The 25,370-nt window shown below is 34.2% G+C and overlaps 1 protein-coding gene across 13 annotated transcripts in view; it reads left to right on the top strand.

Moving 5' to 3' along the window:
* The window catches only part of Mp (collagen XV/XVIII-type protein multiplexin), a 215,302-nt gene that overhangs the window by 68,777 nt on the left and 121,155 nt on the right, over nucleotides 1-25,370 (top strand). For all 13 annotated transcript variants that reach the window (XM_089071492.1, XM_089071494.1, XM_089071493.1 and 10 more), the window contains exon 4: nucleotides 380-655. In XM_089071492.1, coding sequence (XP_088927618.1) covers nucleotides 380-655 — 276 coding nt within the window. The remainder of the gene's footprint in view (nucleotides 1-379; nucleotides 656-25,370) is intronic.

Below are 25,370 nucleotides of genomic sequence, written 5' to 3'. Positions count from 1 at the left end.
TGTTCTGATGTGTTCTGATTAAGCAACTTGAAATATTCTAAATGTATCGTGAAAGCTTCGAAAAATAATTTATAGTTATTATTGCCCACAATATAAAACTGCTAAGTAAAAATGTTGTTAGAATATGCAAGCTATTTTTAAGCTTGCTTTTTATAAAATAATTTTCTTAAGAACTCACTTTACACGATTAAAATCTTGATTTCAACGCGTCTTATCAATGCGATATCTTATACATACTTATTAAACACATACTTATTTCCACTATTTTTTTTATAATATCAAATTCGTACAAGAAGGATTACATTTTGATAAGATTACGATTAGAATACGAAGCATCGAGCTGGATCAATAAGCTTGATATATTTCAACTATATCGTAGGACGGACCCGGCTCGAATCAGAATGTCTCGCTAATCTATACAAACTCGGACGAGCATTCACATTCGGAGGAGGTGGCGAAATTTACCGTGCCGAAGCTTACGAAGAAATGGTCAAAGATCGTCATTAAGGTCTCCACCAACGACGTCACCTTTTACCTCAATTGCCACGAGATGGCTCGGCAGAGGGTCACCAGGATCCCCCAGGAATTAGTATTCGACACCGCCAGCACGCTGTACATCGCACAGGCCGGGCCGCACATTCAGGAACGATACGACGTGAGTACCGTGCACGCCCTTTGCCCATCGTTTTTACGAAAAAAATGGACGCCGCAAGCGTTCGTGCGTGGCGCAACGAAGCGAAACGCACAGCGCTTGTTGGTACTGGACTGTTTTTCATGGAAATCGACATAGTTCCGTTTTGCAGCCGAGTACGCGTAACGAAGTAGCGCGAATAAACAGGCTCGCATGGATCGACATGCAGTTCCTTTTCGGCGACTCGGCTGACATGAAACAGGCAATTCACGCGAAAGTGTGAAATGCTCGCGGTACTTACTACTTACGACAGCGTAAAGTAGTATCGTTTCGCCACGTCTTTCCTAAACATCATTTTCGTCTCGTTTCGGATATTAATTTCTTATTTGCAAAATACGAAAACATTTTTTTTTTTTTTCAAAATAAAACTGGAAGATACAGTTCACTCGTCCAATCCTCTTCTGCATTTCGATGATGCTAAATTCATTTAAAGATTTTATATATTTCATCTCACGTTTTCTTTTACGCTATCAAATTTTTCCTCGAGACGAAAATGATTTGTTTGGAAATTTGTATCAAATTTTTTTTTATATGTATATTTAATGTATTACTGTTTCACGAGTTTCGTTGCATTAAGAGGGTCAGTCATAAAACAGACTGCCACGGGATTAAGACTGACAAATCACAGAAGTAAATCCATGCTAGTCCATTCTTTAAGAATTTAATACCGTATCCGATATCCTGATAAAATAAGTAAAAGGGAGCTAAAAGAGAAGACGGTACGAATGCGGAGAATGGAATCAGATGAGGAGTAGTGGATTTAAAAGAAGTGAAATGGGTACGAAATACCTTATCGAAATCCTATATATTGACGTTATAGATCTGTTGTCTCAGTTTCCGCTATTGCTCTCTCAAAGAACACTCAAGTAGTTGGCGAGACATCAGACATCAATGAAAATCGAAAGATTTTCACCAGTAGCCATGTATTTGAGAACAGTTTTATGATCGAATAATATAAATAAATAAAAAAAAAAAATATTTTATCACTTCTATTACTTTCTTTCCGATATATTGACATTTTTATGAATATCAAATATTTATGTTTCTCAATAATTTAATATCAAACAATCGTGATAACTTTTAAAAATTTTACTCAAATATGTTATAAAAATGTTTTAACTTTAACTTCATAAAAAAATTTTAATTTTAAAAATGTTAAATTTCAAGTAATAATCAAATCAATCAAAAGTCAATAAAATCAATAAAATCAAAAGTCAAATCTACTCTTCCGTTTGACAGATTGTTTTACTATCAGTGACTCAGAGTGCAATACTTTATTATTTATTATTTACTATAGCAGTAAAGTAATAATGTAAATTATAATATATTAAAATTCTATATAATAAATATGTTGAATGGAAAAGTAATTATAAGAATATATAAATAACGTAATGAAATTCCGAAATAATAAGACTGATTTAAATGAATTTTGACGATTGTACAATCGTATGTTAATGAATGTGAAGCTATGCATCTGTACATCAATCAAAGAAGCATTCTAAAGTAATAATGCTTTATATAGAATTATATTTTGTTTCAAAATAATTAATATCGTTCAGTCAAAGCGTGAGAATAGTATTTACGTGTGATCCCAGTCCTTTAGTATCTCCATATCACATTAACAGTGAGGAACAGCGTGATTACATATCGTTGATATGGGAGAGGATAATTAGTTCTCATCCTGACGCAATATGATCATCTACACAGAGACCACGTGTTGCACATCGATGCACGAAATGCATTGATTTATTCGATCCTTCATTAATTAGTTATCCACGACAATAGGCTTGGATGTATGGCGGTATTTCGAATCGGTAACGTAATATTGCTTTTATCTTGTAACGGTAATTTCTCTTGCAACAATTAATTTATGCGTTATATTAATAAAATTGCGTGAATAATTTGTATGGATTTTTTTTTATAAAAGCTTTTTTATAAAAGCTTTTAGTTAATACTAAATTACAAAATGCGATCATCGGGTATTAACTGATATACTTCCGAGTATAGTTTTGCGCGGACAAATGCAAAGACGTCACTTCAAACTTTAAAAGTTGCTTATTAATTTCTAAGTACTATTAAAACTGCTTATTTTGCAAAGTCGATAATTATCAGCCATCTTAGCGATGCTAGAAACTTTTTGTTTCATCATCGTGTCAATTAGTCGTATTAAGAAAATAAAAAGTATAAAATATCATTTCATTCTCTAATTTCATTTCTCTATTTTAGAATTTATCAAAATTATCAAGAAAAATTCATTTTATAATTGATTATCAACCAAGACATAACAAAACTATTGTGAAATCTGTTCCATCACTCTAATTATCTAGATAAATTAAATAGATAGGAATAGATGACAGGTGATCTCTGAATAATGATAAAGTTGCTAATGTCGATGGACAGTGTTATAATTTTAATGGATTAATTTAAATTCTAGATATAAGCTGACTTTTGTATTTTTATAAAATATTTTTATATTATAATTATATAAAATAATAATATAAAATAATTATATAAAATATTTTAACAATTTTCATGATGTATTGTAATACATATTTAAAATATTTGCTTTCATTTTCTTGCAATTTATGATGCATTATAAAACAGTATTTACTCAATCTCACACACACACACACACACACACACACACACACACACACACACACACACACACAAAATAAAAAATATATATCATTATCTATAAAAATAATGAATAAAAGAAATGCACGCATACAATTATTCGTCAATCTGTGCTTGACAGACTCTTAATGACTTCAAGTTTCTTCATAACATTGTTTTTTCTTATAATCTTTATCTTTAATAAAGTGAAGAGAATCGATCAATATCATGCAGAAGAGATAGCAATTGAATTTTCTACATGTCTTTCTTAAAAATTAATTTTTAATGTAGAGACAAGAATCCAAACCTCTTCAGATACTAAAAGAAGAGACTTATAAAAATAAAAATGCGCGAATATGCGAGATGGAAGAACGCGATTTTCACGATCTATTCAGCTTTTCTTGCGTTTTCTTGCGAGGAGAACGTTAGGACAGGCTTGCATCGCACCCGAGAGACATTCTTATCATGCATCCACTGTCGTTTCAGTCTGGCAACGCAGTTTTCCACGTCTCTTGTGCCTGACTTTTTCACGTCATCCCGGGATAACAATACGACGGAAAAGTTTCGCGACCGTTTCGATCGCACGATTCGCAAGTTCTCGCTCCGCGCGGGCTAATCTCTATAAATTGTGGCGCCACGCTGCCGCCATCGTCGTCGACGACGAGAAGTGTTTTGCAAGGTGGTAATTCCGCAAGAAGAACGTCGGGAACGAGTTGCCGTTTTCTCTAGAGACAACGTGACAGCGGTACTTTATGCAGCGGAAGCAATGGGTTAACACAACGGCTACGTGCATAAGCACATGCACAGAAGATTCGTCGAACGTCATTTAAAAAAGAAAATTAAATCGACATCGTCATTATCGTTTGAAAGTCTCCCTCCTTCGCCTAACAGTTTCTTTTTTTTAAGATAAATCGATCACGTACTTATTTTTCGCAAAATATGTCATCGTCACAATTTACTTGACAGACTCTTTAATAACTTCATATTGACAATTTTCTCTACAATACGAAATAAGCGAAGAGAATTTATCAGTATAAAAAAGAGATATTAAATCTTTTTCCTTTTTTAAAAATTGGTTTTTAATTTGTAATGTACTTATTGATCATGTAGAGACAAGAAATGATTAGAATCTCTTCAAATATTAGAAGAAGAGACGTATAAAAATAGAAATATCTGAGTATGCGAGATGAAAGAAAATTCACGCGATTTTCACGATCAATTTTTCTTGCGTAATTCACATTTGATATATTTACGCAGAGAATTTTTATTTTATATATTTATATATGTCAACCAAAAAAGTATCTATCTAGAAATAAAAGAAGTTTTAGAAAGCATTTATTGAATTACTTGTGTGAAATTACTTGTGTGAAATTTATGATGAAGAGTAATCAGCGATGTCTTGATTGTCGAAGCATTTTTGGAATTTTTCTTATAATTTTCTATATTTTGATATTAATGAAAAATGTTATTATTTTCGCATTAACTGAATTTTAGTTTGCATTCAAAAGTTTTCTTACAAAATTGGTATTTTTGTATGACTTAAATAAATAATTTCATTCCATTCCATATTCCATTTTATGATATTTTAAAAAAATAACTATATGTATATATGTCAAAAATGTCAAATAATTAAGGTTCAAATGACAATATTAAGTTATATGTATAAGTTTCTTTTATGATTTGTCATTTATTTATTGTATTTGCTCGACAACATTCATTATATTTTAACAATAGAACACATTAAAATTTTTATTATGTATATTTTACTATATAAGAAAGAAAATATTAAGCTATATAAAGATAAAATATTTAAATAAAGCAAAACAAAATTTAATTTCGAATGGAATAACATTATTAAATCTGTAAGCAGTTTGATGAACTAGTGACAAAAATATAATAACTTGAATCTGATCTTTTTTTGACCGAGTACATGCTTTTATGATATTCAAAAATCTTACTCAATTATTTAAACAATATTTCTAAAATTCGAGAAAGTCAATAACACATTGAATTTTACAATTTTACGGAAGGATGCGTATTATTTATTTTATTTCAATTTCGTATTATACCTTCTTCCATACATCACGAATCTTTTTCTTTCTTTCTCGGAAGTGATGGAAATGGAAACGTTCGATCTTTTTTGACGTTCGGAGATATTCGGTAGACGAATTACGACGATCGTGATTTCCGTCAGCCGAAACGATTGACTTCCGCGGAACCGCAGTTATTCCGAGTGTTTTGGGCAATTTTGCTGTGCAGGCGGTTCATCTCCACATTGGCGTCCGCAATATGCGTGGCACGTTCCAAAATCCGTAATTAAGATCTGGTATGTACGCAACTGCGTTCGTACCGCAAGTATTTGAAAAGTTCGAGTGTATACACGTATAAAGCCTATACCGAGATTGATAATAAAGCTCGTTAAGTAATGTATTTGAAAAATACTATTTTTATATAATATAATTATTCACGGACAACTTTACTAATATGACATTAATAACTAAAAAAAAAAAAAAAGATTTTAACATTTTTTAAGTTGATTTAAAATCATAAAAAAATTGATTATAAAATCACTATGAAATGAGCTATAAAATGGTATAAATTTTGACATTTATGTCTCTAAAATAATACAGATTAAATAGTAAAAAAAGATAAAATTTTTTTTAACTAAAAGTATTATTTTTTTCAAAATATTCACGGAATAACGTTTCGTTTCGTGATAGTATTGTGGCATCACATATATTTTTTGCCTTGGAAATATGTCGACTCTATGCTATATTAACACCGTGAAACTAACTTCTACGTGATGTCCAAATTTGCATAGAATTTGCGTTGCTGCCTTGCTGTGAAACGTCTGAGAATCGTAAAAAGAAAACAAATCTCATGACAATGTTGCTGCCACATCGGACTGTACTGTGCGCGAAAATTACAGGATTTCAATTACGAGATAAGATATACGGGTTAGAAGAGGGGACGTGGATCCCGACCCGGAGAAAAATTCGTCGAGATAAAGAAAGAAAAGGATTCCGACGTCCGTGCGCATTTAATGGCGCGACGAAAAAAGGGCCATTAACCCTGCGCGGCCCTCTTTAATTCCGTCGTATTATTACAAACAGCAGCAACGTAACGAACAGCGGCGCGCAGCAGCGATGGGGCGGAGAAAAATTAGTACGTTGCCTCGCGGAAGGCGAATTTCGCGATAAGAATGCCCCGAGGATTCCTCCGTTGGAACGTCCGTGCCGTTACCCGTCTCCCCCCCCCCCCCCCGTAAGGAGGGATATTCCCGGTGAAGAAGAATGCGGAAGCGCGGGGGAAATGTAACGAGGACGAAGTGCATGTGCATCGTGCGCCAGCATAAACAACTCCCGAGAACATGGAATAAAGAGTTCTAGAATAGAGCAGGGGTCTGTTATGCCATTCGGATAAAAGCTATGGTCGTGCGGCCTCGTTCTCTCCGACGAGCTTTGATACGGAGCGTGTGCTTCGCCGGAAAAAGGGGATGATCGTTTCTCTCCAAGAAACTTAATGGATCGCGGAAAATGTCAACAGGAGATTTCCCGTGCTTATTGAAGTTAGTTGAATTGCACCGCTTGGAAAAAGTTTCCATTGAAATTGCGAGCTATTTGCGAGCTATTAATAAAAATATGAGTGTTAACTCTATCCGTATCAAATTTAAATATGTAATTTAAATATGTATGTTGCTTATGCGAAAGTTTGTTAATATTTTCAAATAAGTCGATGCAAATGCAAAATTTCTTAGAGTAACGGTATGTATTTCCGTTTTTCCCTTCATCAGAGCCAAACATTCGAGAATCGCGTAATCAATAGAGTAATAAATTAATTAATTTTAATGAGACCGATGTCTGTTTCAACGAGCAATAATTTGATATGATGAGTGTTCAAGTAATTGTAATGTCAGAATTAACCTTCGAGACAACAAGATAATGACAATAATGATCGAGACAAATCTATTTAGAGACCGTTGTGAAAAACGTTATAGATAGGCAGGTCTAATTAACCTCGGGCGCGCACTTACTTAGCCGACATTAATTAAAGCGGCGCCGCACAAGATGATATTTTTAACGATGATTCACGTGCCTTTGCTCTAGCCGGTCGTAAATACGATACGCGCGATCATAAAATTTTAACTATGCGACCAGGCTTGCGGCTTTTTTTTTCACTCGTGCCATTTCCGTTCTCGCTACGAGGGCCATTACAAGCTTGGCGTCGGTACGCGAAGGTTACTTCATTAGAAGAAATTAGCCATTTAGGAGCAGCCGGGCCCGGTGTAGCAACTCCATATACCTTCATTATTGTATAATCATGAAGATAATTACATACTTACAATATAGCGGTAAAAATTAACGAGTTTAATCAGGGGATTAGCAAAACGACCAAATCATTTCTTTTGTTGGTGATAAAGGGTGCTGACCGAGTTTCGTTAGAATCCACCTTATATTTCCACGGATTACAGGCCGCGTTGTCTAATGAGACGCTTTAGAGATTCACTCTGATGTCTATCTAGCAGTTTAATGAATCGTAAATATAAGATACAGGGAAATAAAGTCTCAGTTACTGGGGAGATCTTTATTCGGATGAATACGTAATATTCTTAACAAACGCCAAGGATATAACCTCTTTGTTACGCAAGATTAGATAGCTATTTATTTACTTGACTTAACGTTTTATCCACTGACGTTATTATGATTTCGAAACCATTCGTAATATCTTTCGTAATATCTTTCGTAATATCTTTCAGCAGGAATTATAATTATTATAAAAACTAATTGCTCACAACAATTTTATTAACTATTAACCGATGCTGCTTTCGATATCTATTTAGTACATCTTTTATTCAAATATATCTTTTATCCTTTTCTCAATCTCTTTTGCACACAATAGTTAATTATAATAATGATTTAGAGACAATAATAAAACTGTACGTTCGCATATTGGATTTGATCCAGTAGATCATTTTTCAAAGGGTGCCAAAATCTCAGAGGCCCGTAATATATCCGCAAAATTACTCAGCGATCACGTCGGTTTACGCCACGTTTTAATATCGCACGTTACGCTGCGAACAAAACGAGCGATGAGAGAGCGAGGATGCGCATCCTGCGAGGATCCTGCGTTTTCATAAGCCGGGCCGCAACGCGCGATACAGCATCACTCATCACTTTCATTTCGCTTAGATAAATGCACAGGATGGTTACGACCTGTCTTTCTTCCGACGATCTCCATTTTCGTCGACTTGCAAAATATCGCGAGAAGGAGGAGAGGGAGCACGTATCATTAGGAAATACATCTATAAAATCTTATATGTAAATAAGTTTTTTTCAATAATTTTTCAAAATGTCATTCTACAAGCTTGAGCAGTGGATTAGTGTTTGCTTCGGCATTAATAAATCTGTAATAATGAAAACGTTAGAGCTTAAAGTCTAAGCTTTGCAGCATCAACGTCAGTTAGCGTTGACTATGGTGTACTGAAATTTTCTTTCCCTGCGTATAATCCATCACAGCTGAAGTCATGACTGAAGGAGATAATTAATTAGAGTTGGTTAATAAAGACCAAAGATTATGTTAAACCATAAATACATTTACAGACGGAAAGTAACCTTCTCGATTTAATTTAGAATTATTTTCGCAATGTCGACCTCATTCAGTTCTTTTAATTTAAAAAAGATTTACTTATCTTTGCTTTATAAATAACAAATTTATCACGTTTATTACGAGAAAATCCGACTTTGGAACGTTTTATTTTATTCGCTTAAATCGCGAATAAAATAAAAGTGGAAAATCACGTGCTACGATTCAAGAATTTAAGCAAACAGAATAGTTCAAAATATAACACGAATATATCGCTTTATTAAATAACAACTAAAATAGAGAAAAATCATGTGCCGCGCTATCAAAAAATTTGTGCAAATAGAATGGTTAAAAATTATAACACCAATATAACATTACTTCATTAATTCTTGGATACCGCTAAGCTTTTCTCTCTCTCTCTCTCTCTCTCTCTCTCTCTCTCTCTCTCTCTCTCTCTCTCTCTCTTTCTCTCTCTCTCTCTCTCTCTCTCTCGCTCGCTATTATCTCCAATTTGGCGGATTATAATTGTCAATGGACACGGAATGAACAAGACGCAGAGCCGCGCGGGCGTCCAATAGAATGGCCTCGTTTCCTCTTCGGCGAAACTCATTTAAATACTGATGGACGTGGATTATTTTCTTGCCATAAACGCGGCCACTCTCGGTCCCATTTCGCTCGTACTGCATACACTCCGTTTTCTGTTCCCGATCTCTTGTCCCGTCGCTTTTCTCCCTCACGTAACACGGCGCGACCGATGTTGTTCCGCGTGCGCAACGGACAGTAAATTGATTATCGATTCCGAATAAATTACGCTCATCCCCTCGATCAGTGCTCTCTTACCTTGCACCGCGACAGCAATGATGAGTGCTCTTCAAGTACCTAGCCGGGAAAATTCACCGTCCTGCTTTTTTATTTAAATCGTCTCGCGCACGTGCACGATGATAGGTACCGGTTTACGACTGAGGCGATAGGAAGCTGTCGATAGCATTACATTCAAGAGCGAAGCATTTAGAATTAACGATCAGTTGTAGCATTGTAAGCTTATTTCAGCTCGTCAATGTATCGTTAAAAAAATAAGAGTTGACATTTAGAATTAGCTGATTATCATTAGACTTCGATAAATTATATGCAGAACTTTAATCAAAAAACTTCTCCAATAGAAAAATCGTTTTAATGCTATGAATGATATTACCACTAAAAACGCTGAGATAATATCTTGTCATTATAAAAAATTTTGTACCGTATTTGCCTAGTTCTTTCTTATAGTTATTTCTAAGTTAATAATATAAATTTGCTACAAGCAGATATTCGTCGAGCTCTGATGATTTAGATAATTTACATCTGTTCAACGCGTTAAATGAGGTGATGGGTGCAAAATTAATAACATCGTGATAATTTGATCATTTGATTATTCTGTTGGTTTAACGCGCTGTTAAATGAATGGTTTATTTTGGATATGACGTAAGCGGGAATTTTGAAATTTCATTAAAATAGGTGTGTCATATCTATTTAGATATCTAATGCCAGAATCGATATACATGTTATCGGATTTTAAGAATAATTGAACACACAGAACTGTGTTATATTCGAAATATTTCTGTTTTTATTTATCGTATTTAAATAAAATTTTGTTTCGGCACAAAGAAATAGATTATTGTAAATAATAGAAATAAATTTCAGTCAATATCATATCTCTTTTAACATACATCTAAAATAAACATAAGCTGCTGACAGTTCTATTATTAAATTTTGATATTTGAAGTAATAATTCGTGATATAAAAAATACATGAAAGTTTTAATTGTTTAATTTATTAATTTATTTCTTATGTTTGCAAGTTCAGAATAATATAAACAAAAACTCTTATTTATTTAAGTGACATTAAAAAAGAGAGGTTTGAAAGCTTACCAGTCTCATTAACGATTTATGATCTTTTTTTTCTGGCCTGTCAAATTTTATATGGTTCTTCTGCCGCTTGAAAAATAAATGGCTTAAGTAAAGTCCTGCATTGCCCAGGAAATTAGTTCAAGTTCCGGCGATAACTTATCCGACGACGAGAATCGACGATAAATTTCACGAGTTGGACGCAGCGGATTCATAAAAGTTCGTCAATATCCCGCGAAACGATTGAACTTCATTATACGCCGATGAAGTTCATCAAAAAACTTGGCTCACGATTATGCGAATAAATCCACGGTACACAAAGGTAACGGGTGGATTTCCATCATGGCAACGTTGACCTTTGAGCATGGACGCAAACAAGAAACTTTCCTTTCTCTGTGCTTCCTGCGCTGCATCCGGAAAATCTTGAAAGCGCGCGGTAAGCCGGAAACGATGGGAAAGTAATTAGCCGGCTGTTTAGGAATTTAACGGCGTGCGTCCAGGAAAGAGTTTCCTCCGCTCGGCGCGGCGCGAGGATTCACCGCGAGTTAATTAAACCGGTCGCTCTGGAAATGAAAAGATTCTCGATCGCGCAGACAGACAGAGTGGAAGTATCGCGTGAATGCAATTTGCACGCTGTCTTTCGGCGGGTTTGAACGTGCATTCGACTAAATGCATACCATTCAGCGGCGTTCACGAGAATGGAATGAAAATTAATCCTAAACTCTTAACGAGTTATCCCATGAAGTGCAGTCCCTCTCATTTTCACCGTATCTAGACGTATAATTTCTTATTTGCCCTAGAACGTGCTTCCAATTTATTCTCCCTTTCAGTTTATCGATACGTCCAGTTTATTCCGCTGTTGCTTTATAAACAAATATCGACAAAATCAATATTATAAATGTGTATAATTTTGATATTACATATTGTAATATATGCAAATTATGTCCCAAGTATAATAAATTGCAACTATAATAAATTGTAACTATATCAATAGTAAACTGAATATTAAATCAATTTTTCTTTTTGATATGTTTTTAATTTGGAGTAAAAGATATTATTACTTTTATTTTAAATTATTATGAAAGAAACTCCGTAGTTTATATATTTTCAAGTTTTGCTTTTTTAAAAAGAATATAATATACTGTCTGATATTTCTGAAATTTAATTACAATTGAATGTAAAATACAATTTTAACTATATCAGTCGAATCTAATTTTATTTCACGATTTTATATTTTTGAACATTTTCGAGTTGTACGGGATTAAGCAAATAATTTCTAGTTAATAATAAATTTTAGCCCACTACTGATTATGTTTCATTAGTAACTGTAACTGTTGTTTTCACAACAATTGATATAGCAAAGTGATTTTACGTTTATTTGCGGTTATCCAAATTAATCATCAAAATCGCTTTGTTAATTTTAATTTTGACCAAATGATAGTAAAAGTAATCAAACGCGATAACAGAAATGTGATGAAAGCGGAAAATATGGAATATCAAAATGTAGTTATTAATATGTATTACGTTTTTCCAATTAACTTAATTAATATTTCATTCGTTAGAAAGTTATATTATAAATGCTTTTCACATGTATATTTTACTTATCGCACGTATCGATTTCATTTACTAGATATCAAAGAGGTAATTCACTAATGAAACCAACATTACCTATTTATTTCCATAAATATCAGGAAATAGCGAATATTTTATGAAAATAACGTTTTATCAAATTAAATGTTATTACCGTCAGTTAATTTTCGGTGCGTTTTCGAGTGCCCTTATACTACGGAATATTTGACGCTGTAATAATTTAGCTGTTCTTGTTACCATTATGCGTATAACATAAAAACGTATTTCGGAAACGCGCTCATGGTGACATCGATGGACCAATGAATATCCGGAAATTCACAAAGTGTGCAAAATTATTTCTCTGGTGGCGGGGAATTGCGAATTAATATGCATTGCAACATCGCATTTGTATTCGCGATTATCGTCACTAGCTAACTAAAACATTATCTTGTCAATCCGCGTCGGCCGCAAATTTGCGAGTAATCAAGAGGAGATGCCGAAAATGCAAAATTCGCAATTGATAAATCCTCGCATCGCGACGCGGCGCTACGCAATTGACTAATTAAAATGCGATCGACGTATGTTTATTATTAGCATAAGCAAATTTTTTCTCGACTCTCTTTTTATTTCCACTTCCCGTTCATTTCGCCAAATACACTTTGTTTACGATCAGCTATTTACACTCCTATCATCTCCGCCACTGCGAAACAATGCAACGTACCTAATTGTCTAACAGTTGTTTGTTGCTGAAAAACAATTAACAGTGATTACCACCACAGATAAAATTCATTGAATTATGCATGTAGTACTTTGTACAAAAATCGTTCGTTTATGAATAAATACGAATAAAAAGAATAGATTAAACATCGTGGTATTAAATAAAACAAAAAATTTTAGGAATTAATAATATTCAAACAACTGAATATTGTGTTACTCAAAAAATGGAGAAAATTTTATCGCACATAATTTAATTTATATTATATTTTCCATATTTCATGTAGATATACGATTATAAGCTTTATGCTCAAAGAAATTTTTTGCGGATATTTAATAAATCGAAATGTAATAGTTATTGAAATTATTAAAAATAGATAACCAAAAATCCAATATAATTAATATAAGCGTGTTTCTTTTATGTTCTTGTTGTAGTTTTATAGGAAATTTTATAAGCCAAGTCTTGCTTTAATATTCTTTCGTATTTTTAAACTTATGACTTTTCTAGGCTTTGTGTATTGATTTTTAGATTGTGTATTGATTTCCTTTAGCTTTGCTTTTCTATTTCGGTATTTGACATTTCTTGTCTTGTATATCTCTAGTTGATTAGATAATAAATGTTTAAACGCATAAGCAAATTGGTATGCCACATCTGCGAAGTTATTATGGAAACGTGCTAGTCGGAGGACGTCGTGAATATTCCTTTTTGTATATCTCTTTTGCAAAATTGCCTTTTCGATCACGATAACGTGCATCACGTGGGAGGTTTCTACCATTCTAAAATTTTACGACTAAAATTCTCCGCATTCGTCCTTTAACAAGAATTACGTACATCGTAACGTATCGCTTGTATCAAAATGAGATTTTCTTTGTTAGAAAATTTTACGAGAACATAACGTAAAATCTTTATTATATTAAATAAATAATTAATAATTGTTATATTTTTCATTTTCATCTATGGAATTACGCAGTATACAATTTCTGCACTTTTGAATTAAGAAGAAACGGTGCATAATTGATGTCGTTGCTAATTATAGCAGTGCTGTAGTAATTACTGCTAAATTCACTTAGCAGCAGAAATCAGTTATGCAGGATTGTTAAATAAATATCGTTAATTTACGCAAATGTCCCGCTGATTGTACAGTGGAACTACCGTAGTAATTAAGAGTAATTAATAATACCGATTAATAATTTGGTGTGATTGGGAATTACCAAATGGAAGTTGTATGTTGAGATTGGATTTCTTTTTTTTTTCTCGTGTAACTGCGTTTCCTATCGTGTCTGTAGTATGTGATTGCATACTTACCATATATGTGCATTGAAATAAGTTTCATGTAACACACAATTTACCAAGCAAAATAACGCTATGAAATATTTCGTCACTTTTGTGTACAATATATATACGTTATATATACGTGTGTAGCATATGGCATAGAATTTTCAAGAAATAACACGCTTCTCGCGACCTTTTGGAGTCATAACGGAAAATTTCACCGTTGGGAATTTTTGCATTACTTACTTTTTACTGAGCAAATTAGTTAAATCGAAAACAATTACTATACAAATCATGAAAAGATTTTAAAAAATCTTTACTACTTTTAATTAATTCTGATAGAATAAATGTAGAAAATAAAACTTCAGTTATCAATTAATTGAAAAAATTTGGATGAGATAATTAGCTAAATATGTATTTCTACAGAACAAATATGATAACAATATCAAAAGTGTAAATGTATGTAATTTTATTCCTTTTATATATTATTCCTTTTATGTCATTTATTTTAATTTTTTCACAAATTCTAATAAGTTTATCATCTTTAAAAATAATCTTTAAAAATGAAATAATTATTTTTCGAAAGCATTTCCCTACTGTGATGCTTATTGTAGACAAGTTGCGTACAATTGCAAAACCTGTCTATATGGATATATATCGCATTTAAACAATACCATTGGCAAAATTAATAAACGCGGGCATTGCTTTCATGACATTCGCGGGGCAAAAATTCCAGAAAATAAAAATCCACGACTCACAATTGATTGCTGTTTTGACATTTTGGCATTTTGATATTTTGACGCTGGCACGCTCGTGTGCCTCTGTTGTTGCTCGAATTTGTCTGACAAATAATTCGCGACCGCTTAAAAAGTGAAAGAAACTAACGGCTATAGAAGTATGAATTAATAGAAATAGCAATGACTTTAAAATCGATGCGCTACACGGGATAAAAGCAGCAATTTTTAATCAAGAATGTCATTTTGAAAATATTGAAAAATTGTTGAAAACTATAAAAACTCATAAAAGAGACCCATTAAATTTAAATAGAAATGTAATTTCTTTATTAATACATCTTTTTATATTTTGTTGTATTTTATTATTTATATCGAAGAGATTTTTTATTATGAAATGTCTTGCAAATAAAAAATAAAATTCTTTTATTGAAATCAAATGATTAATTAATTATTGTTATACTTTTGCTTTTATTGTGTCTGTAAAATTACAGAATTGTAGATGCTGCATTATTAAATTGAAGAGAAACGAAGCACAATATGTCTTACTTTTTCAATTTCATTCCATTTTATTCGTTATTACTTTTAGTATTCAAAAATTATAAAAAACAAATTCACAAACAAATAAAAGATGTGCGTATATTTTTTCTATGATGTCATTTTTAATGACTTCTTTAAGGCTTCCTACAGATTAACTGTATTATGATATCTTTCTATCTTTTTCTTCTATTGTTATTTTTCTCTTATTTTTTGCACAGTACATAATTATGTTGCATTTCATAATTTAAAGGTGATTACTTTACAACTTTACAATTTTGTTAGTATCCACGCACGATATTTTAATAATCTGTTTTGGAGATTAAGTAAATCTGAAATTTTAATATGAAAATAATATAAATAATAAATATAAATTATTTTAATATTTTTAAGATAATTAAAAATATGATTAAAAATATAATACCAATAACTAGTTAAATCTAATATTTAATATAATTTATAAATACAAATAATTTTTATGATTAAATGTTTATTAAATGTATATTAAATTTTTATTATTTTATTAAATATATTTTATATATATATTAATATATTTTATTAAATTGTATTTTAATATACAAGTATATGTGAATGAATATATTGTAAAAATTAGATTTGTTAAATTAATTAATTTAAAATTTTTAAATAAAAATAAATTAAATTCACATAAAATAATTCGTTGTATTTTTTTAAATTAATTTTAATAAATAAACTATTATTTTTCAAAATTTTGGTCCAAAAAGATTTACGTAAATTCATTTGTTATTACAATTTGCTATATTTTTCTAGAAAGAACAAAATTGCACAAGTATTATAAAGAGAATTCTTCTTTTATCATTTTAACTAATGAAAAAAATAAAATTATATTTTATTTTTTTGTTATTTTTTGTTATTTTATAAAATGTTTTAAATGTGTTAAAACATTTTATTTTTTCTTAATTTATTAAAATCACTAAATCATGTACTTTCACTTCTCACGATATAGAAAATTTAAAAAATTTGATCAAATAATAATAAATTAATCTTTATTCTCAAAACAAAAACAGATTTTGCTTTTCAAAAATTTAGATTTGAGATGAGATTTAAAAATTCGTTTTAAATGAAGGAAATAAATAATTGTTAATTTAAATTGTCATTTAAAAAAAAAGGATTGAATAATTGACATGTTAAAAACTAGACTTCCCCACTACGCCTCTCCTCTCATTATGTAATATTTGTTAATTACTTTAACGTGACGGAAGAACATACTTTTCAGTTGCACTGTATGACGATTTTTTTTTTCCTTTTCATAACAGCGCGGCCTGGTTTTATAAAGTCAAAGCGTGCCTTCTATTTGCGTCATGAGAGCTGGAAAATGTTTCGATGACTTTATGAAAATATTACTTGTCGTTCGCTCAGTCAATCTGCCTACTACTTTCAAATTGTCTGTACTATCTACAGACTATTTTCTGCATTTTCACGACTAATATAAATAAGTATATAATTAAATATGCGTAACTGAATGAGATAAAATAATTAACTTGACTTAAAGACTATTCGTTCCTCTTTACACTAATTTTGTTGTTTATTTAGCGTGAAATACAGAATTTCCTCAAGGCAATAGCATTAACACTTTGCGATTCTGTGTCACGTGATGCACAAGATGAAATGCTTAATTGTTACCGAAGTAAATTTAACTCTCGATAGCTTTTAAGATGTATGCTGATGTACTCCCTCAATGTGATAAGTCATGTAATCCAGTTGCATCAACAAAAATAGCTGTAAATAAGGCTGATTATCGAATTATCATCGTATTTGCACTTCAAGTCCACCCGGTCCATTGCCCCGAGATATTTTTATGATGCGGATCGATATGGAGGGATGCGCGATAAAAAGTAATTTACTTCTCGATAGTCCAAAGGGGATGGAGTATGTTTCCGATTCTCAACCATTCGCCTGGTCTTTTTCGTCGAATACTTTCTTCCCTGTGAAAGATATATCGCTGTACACGCCATGGGTTCTCCATTCGATACACACGCCCGCAGCCACTCACCCATCTATACACGCACACTTGCACATGGCGGTATGCCATCGAAGCCTTGCCAATAGCAAATAAATAGGCGAGAGGAGGGTACGAGAGCAAGGGGGTCAGGACATTACGTGGCTATTTCGTGAGGCGAAGGGACGCCAGGGGTACGTGGACGCGAGATTTAGAGAGGTTTAATTTTCCAAAAAGCTGGATTTGCGACCGCCGCGACGCGCGGCGTCGCCAATTTATTGTCAGAACTGCGCACACGCAGTTGGATATTCCAGAAGAGATTCCTTTCTTATTCTTATCTGCTTTTCGCTTTCTTTTCCGCTTTTTCACATTTTTCGCATCTCTAGTTAGTTTACTTTTAAGAAATCTCTGCCTTTCGCACTCTAAACTGACACATACTTGTCATTTATACTTAAATTAGATACTACGTGTCGACGTTTATATAAATATCACTTTTACATAGTTTTTCTATCAAAAGCAACTGCTTTTAGCATGGCACGCAATGGTTTATATTTAGACTTGAGGGACGATGATCGATATTGTTTATATAAAATTATGTTGTGTTTTTGAACTTTTTTCTACTTCTGTATCAGAAATAAAGTCTACAATAATTTGATCGAACTTCATTGCTGATTAATTGCACGTTGTCTCGAAAAACGAGCAGTTCAATTGCACACTAGCATTCATGTAACGGAAAGCGTGCTTTCAATTAAATATGCAACATGTACGATCATGCAACGCAGTAACTTTTACAGCGATAAATGATTACAGTGGATTGCTGTTAAACTAAATAAGTGAGATGTTTTGTCGCTTTACGATTTACGATTCAAGACAAGTTATTTTTCTTAATAATATATTCAATTATTAATGCAAATTGAACAATTTTTTATGAAATTTCGGAGATATGAAAGAATAAAAATGATTGTAAAATACAGAAATTCGTGAAACAAGTTACAAATTAGTGTAACATTATTTAATAAAATAATTTTTAGGGGACCATCATAAAATTACATTAAATAACATTTTAAATATAACTCTACATTTAAACGTAATGATAAATTTTTTTCCTAATCGAAAACCTACGGTCGCTACATCGCAATCAACACGAGCGAGAAAAACCGCAAAGTTCGGTGAGAATCCTCCGCGCAATCGCATCTACCATCCGTGAGCTGGAATCTCGAATCCAAGCTAAAACTCGCGAGAAGATCTCTCGCGAGAAACTCGAAATGAGCGTATCGACAGAGCGGAAGAAACGTAGCCGGCGGAATTAACCGGTAAGATAAACTTTGCCGCTGTAAATTTACCAGGTGACATTAGCGATCGAATTAGAAAGTCGCTCTCGGGCGTACCGGAAACTTTCAAAACGACGAACAGAGCACCCATTAAATTTAGCCGTCGCGTTCTGGACGCACGAAAATAAAAGCTTACAAGCAACATTTTTTCCGATTTCATCTTTCGACCGTCCCAAGCGGTACTGGACAATGTTAACTTGGCGCGCTCCATTTTCGAGAGATCGGTCGGCTTTTGAATTTATTTACTGGTCCAATTTAATGTTCGAATTGCGTACGGCTGCTTCACTGGGATTTGTTATCGAGGGATCGACGAGCGAGATTAATTGCTGGGAATCGCGTGGACTTGCTGTAACCATTTTGGAGAATAAATTAGACTAGCTTCGCGAATGCGGTCGCGGTGAATTTCTATTTTGATTACTATCTTGTTGTTAATACAATGATGATACTCTAAACGATATCGAAAAATTTGATCAATACACATATAATGCAAAAAGCATTAAATTAATAAAATAAAATAAATTTTACTTGATCAGTTACAAATAACTCTGTTAAATTAATATAAATTAAAACAGAATTATTTTTATCTGTATTAATAAATATTTACTTGGTCAGTTACATTCATTAAAATTAGAATTCGTTTTTACTTGTATTTGTATTAAAAACAAAGAGTAATTTTAAATAAAAATATATAATGTTTTTCTTCTGACCGCTTTATACTTTTCATTAGTTATATAAAACGTCTACTGATGTATTATTTTTCTAAAATTAATACTCAGGTAAGTAAATAATAAACTGAATAATAACTGAATTTTCTTTTCGATCGCAATTTTATCAGAGATATCGAATTTATATAAAATCGTCCGATATAAAAATTCAGTATAAAAACAGAAAAGCAGAATATTAATATTTCGATGTTAAGTACAAAAATAACGATAATAAAATAATGAAGTTTGAACGTTATATTTTTAATCTTTAGAACGCCGTCAGATCTCAATTTCCGAGGTATTTTTAAATGCAGGTAATGCGAGATCTTCCCAGGGAATAATTTTCGGCGAATAACTGAAGTTATGGTACGGAAATGGAGGATTACATCGATAGCGGATTAATATCGTAAACGCGAAATTTAATGTTAAAGAGCGAAAGCATTTTATAGCACGCTAATCGATAAGCTGCGGCGTCGATCGCAAACCGTTTACAATCCTGGCACCGTGGGGGAGAATATTTCATTATTGCGCGTTACACAGCGTAATATATTACGACATATTATTACACATCATTCATCGTTCATGTTTGTTTTAGTCCGCGTGCTGCTTCATAATTTATATCTGCAATGCAACGTATTTTTGATTTCTTAAACTATTCGCGATAAATTAATAGGTAGATTTATATTATATGTAAAAGTCGCTTTAAAACAAGTATCGTTTAAATCGCGTTTGCGATGCGTATTTCTTGATTTCGAATGCAAAAGAAGTTGCTTATACGTAATGTTTGTTTCGTTACTGCACTTTCGCAGTACGCAAGTTTCGGTACGCGTATTCCGAAAACGATTCGGGATATTCCGAGGAAATGAGGACGAAAGATAAACAAAGTAGAGAATAGGAAGACGAAGATGGCGAGGGTAGGAAAAGAACATGGTCGGAAAATTGGACTCTCCTAGGTTTGCCAAAGAGTGAGATGCGCAGCCGGCACGACCGATTCCAAGGCGAATTGGAGTCGGTCTTATCTGATCTGAGCATTCATATAAATCCTGACAATCAAAAGATGACCATCTAAACAGTCGCGTTCTCTTAAGAAACGCTTTTAAACGGCCGGAGAAGTACTGCCACCCCTTTCGCATTTGCAACGAATAGAATGCGATAACCCGTAATCTGTGATTTAAATTACTACTTCATTTATGAGAAAAAAAAACCATAATAGTAGACGTAAAAAATAGAAAGAATTATCACAGCAAAATTGCAAAATTGTAAATTTTCACAAGATCGATTGCTTTTTAAACCGCAATTAATTACGATGATAAATATTTTTATCCCCGTTTAAAATCTATTTGCAAAATATACTTTTATTTGAAATATTTATAAGCGCTTTAATAACACATGTGTCTCTGTTACGTATAATTTTTTGACGAAATGTTATTCCAAGCATGCACGCTTTTTTAAATTCATACCGCGTTTCAATTTACCCGTGCATAAGACAGCAGAATTTTATTTTCTCGACGATTATCGATTTTCATATCTCGGCGTGTCCCAAGTGTAAAGCAATAAATCGTCCCCTTGACACAAGAGCAAAAATTGATAATTCGATAAAAAAATTTCCTGCCATGCTTGACTAAATTCACCTGTCGAGAGTTTCGCGTTTGTCGATGTTAGAAGACTCTCTGCGAGAGAACAGCACGTCCCTTTGAAGGAACGTTAACAATATAATAAAACTGAAAATATATTCGAGTTGGCGAATTTAAATTTGTAATATTTATCTTTTCCAGAAATTTTTCCCATTCCGCGCCATAGCTTTATTGCGTCAAATTGTCATATTGTACATAAACGGGATAGGTTTAACGGCGAAATTATTACCATTTAAAATACGTGACAAATATACGGGAACTAATTGACCAAAGCTTGCGTTAAAATTATTTTCACACCGATACGATTTATTGAGCAAACGTTAATTGGAGCATCGCAGATAGACGGGTAACATTACTCGCCGAGTGTACGCGGTCATGACGTGTGTATTCGTTGTGTATTCACACGCAAATTTTCCTAATTCCGCGGGAAATTGGTATTGGAGTATTGAGAAAAAAATAACACATCACGCGCAGATGTGACGGCGTGAGCTTTGTGGGACGCCGTCATTTGTTGGTTATCAAACTGCAGTTGAAGTTCTGCGGAAACTCGCGTCATCCGCTAGAAACTCGCGCTTTTAGGTTGCACGTAATGCGATATTTCATCCTTGACTATTTCATGATTGCGACAATGACAATCATAACTTCATTAATCGGCGATAATTATCTTAAATGATTACCACGTCGTTCGCCGACAGTTTTATGAGTAATGACTTCAAGATATGTTCCATTTATTACCGGTGTATATATACATATATATATATATATATATATATATATATATATATATATAAAAGATAAATGAAATCGATCGACGAGAGAAAGATTACTCAGCAAGAAGCTATTTTATTCAACATCACCTACCGAAAAGCTTATTTTATTCAACATTTTTATCTATTTGACCGTTCTTACATTTATTCCTCACTCGTGTTTCATTATCGATCGCTTCCAATGAGAAACTCTATCGGGAATCTAAAAAAAGGATACTGACATGAAAATCTGGCGCGTTGTACAGACATAATAAGAGCAGACATGGTCTGGCATCGGAGCAAATAATCTTCTAATGGATCTACTAATAGGACAAGCAAAGACGCGGTCGTCTCCCTGCCGCCCCCACGAGGGTGAAAACCCGCTTGGGGTGGATGTCAGGACTCATGGTATCACGCGGTAGCTCGAGGCAAATACATGGACGAAGCGTTATCGGCCCGTACCAATCGTTATCGGGGGCGAGACAATTCGAGGATATCCGCGGTGTTTCCGCGATGGCCGTGTCTCTCATCTCCGTCTTTCTCGTGGGAGCGAGTTATCGGAAGCGATCGATACTTATCGCGCGGAGGATACTTACGGCGAGACAACCGTTTACTCCTGTTCGCTGGAAATGCTATTCATGGATGAATATTATAATATATTATAACGCGTCCATACCAATTCGAATCTCATTAAATTATTCCGTGATTTTAACACTTGGTACTAACTGTATAACTGGATACATGCAACAGGACGCTCGATATCTTCCTTTTTCTCAATACCACCTTCTAGATTACTTGTTCGGAAATCGTTGATTCGTGATAAATATTCGGAATAATGGGCGAACCCTAATTATGCAAGCGAGTTAATTATGCATCATTTATATGATGCTTCATTTACTCCTAAGTACATAATTTATCATCCTACTGCCTAATTGCTTGCTATCGTGACTATGAACGTCGTAATATATCCTGAAATTACATCTCATTGCTTCCTTAGACTTGTAATTACTCGCTTACATTGCGTATATATTGTTTATAGAATTATATTTTCAAATATTTTTGCTTTCTTAAAAATATGTATTATTTGTAGAGAGACATATATGTATATATATATATATATATATATATATATATATATATATATATATATAGATCTTCGAATTCTTAGTACATAATCATCATAATTATTTTCAGTTTCAAAAAAATTACACAACTCAAGAAAACAACATTAAGCAAATGAAAGTTTTAAATTGTCGTTGTTCACAAGAATTGCATCATTTGCTCTTTATACACTCTGCATCATAACACAATTTTAAGTTTCTCTTACTTCTTTAAGTTCGCTAAGCCTAAATAAATACTTCTCGCGAGCGAGTTCGCCAATTTCCATAATAACTCGTTACTCGCTAGTTAATAATGAAATAACTTTCGTGTTCTAATTCTAATCGGATTGTTACTTCTCGCTAAGTCAGCGAACAATTAGCAAGGGGCCACATCAATTCGGCGAGCAAATAAAAGGTCTCTTTGCTGCGAGACAGATTCGATAATACTGTCGCGACGGATTCTCAAGAAACGCTCGGGACACATCCCGTAGATAGTAACTCGATTTCAAATTCTCCGAGTGCAATTCTCCTTCGCCGTGGTCTGATCCTTACGTTCCACGACTACCTTCTAACGGCGGATCCGCCGCCATTCTTTCGCGATACCCCCGGTGGTACGACGGGGGGCGGGCGATAGGCCGGCGTGCGGGGTGGAAAAGTGCGATACGGTTTTCCAACGGCTTACAGGTAAGTCGCGGAAAGCCAGCGAGGTAATAGCGACGGCCGGTATGAATCAGCCGTAAGAGCCCTCTCCGAGAGATCCCGGCGTCGGTGCGCAATAATATATGTTCCGTGTTTCGATAGCGATCGATCGTTTCGGGCAAATAAAATGTCAATACTCTTGTCGCGTTTCGGTTTAACTTCCACCATACGTCTCGCTCGGAGCGAGGCCGAATAAAGGTATAAGCGTAAAATAGTAGCGTTAGAGGGAGCAACCGGCACGTATGCGATCTCCTGCGAATGTACGAACCGGAGAGATACCAGAGAAATAGCGGAGAGCCATTCCAGGACTGCTATTTCTCCAGGCCGCTTTATCGTTGGGAGTGACGTACTTCGTGGGCTCCCGCGCGGCTCGAGTTCTCATCTTCACCGTAATACGAATAATAAGAATGGCTTGCGCGCCGGAAACGCGCGTGAATCCGCCTCCTCTTTCGCTGATTTCTTTATACTTGATGCTTCGTCAGATAACGCGACGATAATTGCTCAGTGTACGCGGATATGTGTACGAAATTAGAAAAAGGAAATGAGAGAGAGAGAGATGGGGAGGGTGGGGGAGGGGGGGGGGGGGGAGAATATTCTTACAGCTTTTGTGAATCAAAGACCAACATTTCATCGATTGTAAATATTCTTCCTCCGTTTGTAAAATTATACAAACGTGTAGTTTCTCGATACCGTCGGCTCACTACGTATACGTGTGCCGAGTTATAATTTAAATCAACGGAAAGACAGTTCCGCGCCGCGCCGCGCGGGTTTCCAACGCAGCGATTCGCGTGCGGTTTCCGTCACTCCGCGGCATTCCAGCGCCGCGAGGATCTTCGGGGAGGCGAAGGACAACAGTTTCCCGAGCGGGTGAACTGCGCGCTGGTCCGATAGGAGCAAGCAAGGAGAAATAACTCCTGGATGCGGGAGGAACGCGAACTGGCGTGGCGAAAGGGGTGGAGGTGCGGGAGGTGGGCGATACAGATAAGGAATTTTCCGTGCGGGGATTCCGTGGCGGCGAGTTATCCTTTCCCGAGGATTCTAGGAAGCTCTCTCTCTCTCTCTCTCTCTCTCTCTCTCTCTCTCTCTCTCTCTCTCTCTCTCTCTCTCGGCTCTTGAGTGGGGACGAATTGCCTCCGAGATTCACGGCGCGATCCTGGCCGTAGGGCGCGTTACATCCGTGTGCTTAGGTACCAGCGCGTCCTGAAGGACGAATCGCCTCGCCGCCTGTGGCAGACTCGGATTACCACGGAGCAACATGGTGAAATTACGTCCCTGACTTAGCGATCTTCTTCTTTTATTTCGACGTGTCTGATAACACCCGGCTACGCGCGCAGAGGACCGCAAACGGGACGATCCAAATGATCTTTCTTAGCCACGCTTTGCAACAAGATGCCGGCAAAGAATATTGTTATAGAGCAACACTGTATATAGTATCAAATGCATTTTCACTCTACTTGTATTACTAATATAAAGAGCTTTGATTGCTTATTACAGTAATTAAGTATACAAAAATTGTATAATTATGTAAAATTTTTTTCCTCTGCAATATCTTTTGATAAATCGTTAAAAATAAAGAGAAAA

Source organism: Pogonomyrmex barbatus, unplaced genomic scaffold (genome assembly GCF_055798465.1).
Source record: "Pogonomyrmex barbatus isolate J1 unplaced genomic scaffold, ASM5579846v1 scaffold12, whole genome shotgun sequence".
NCBI lineage: Eukaryota > Metazoa > Arthropoda > Insecta > Hymenoptera > Formicidae > Pogonomyrmex > Pogonomyrmex barbatus.
This window is presented reverse-complemented; position numbering and strand designations above follow the sequence as displayed.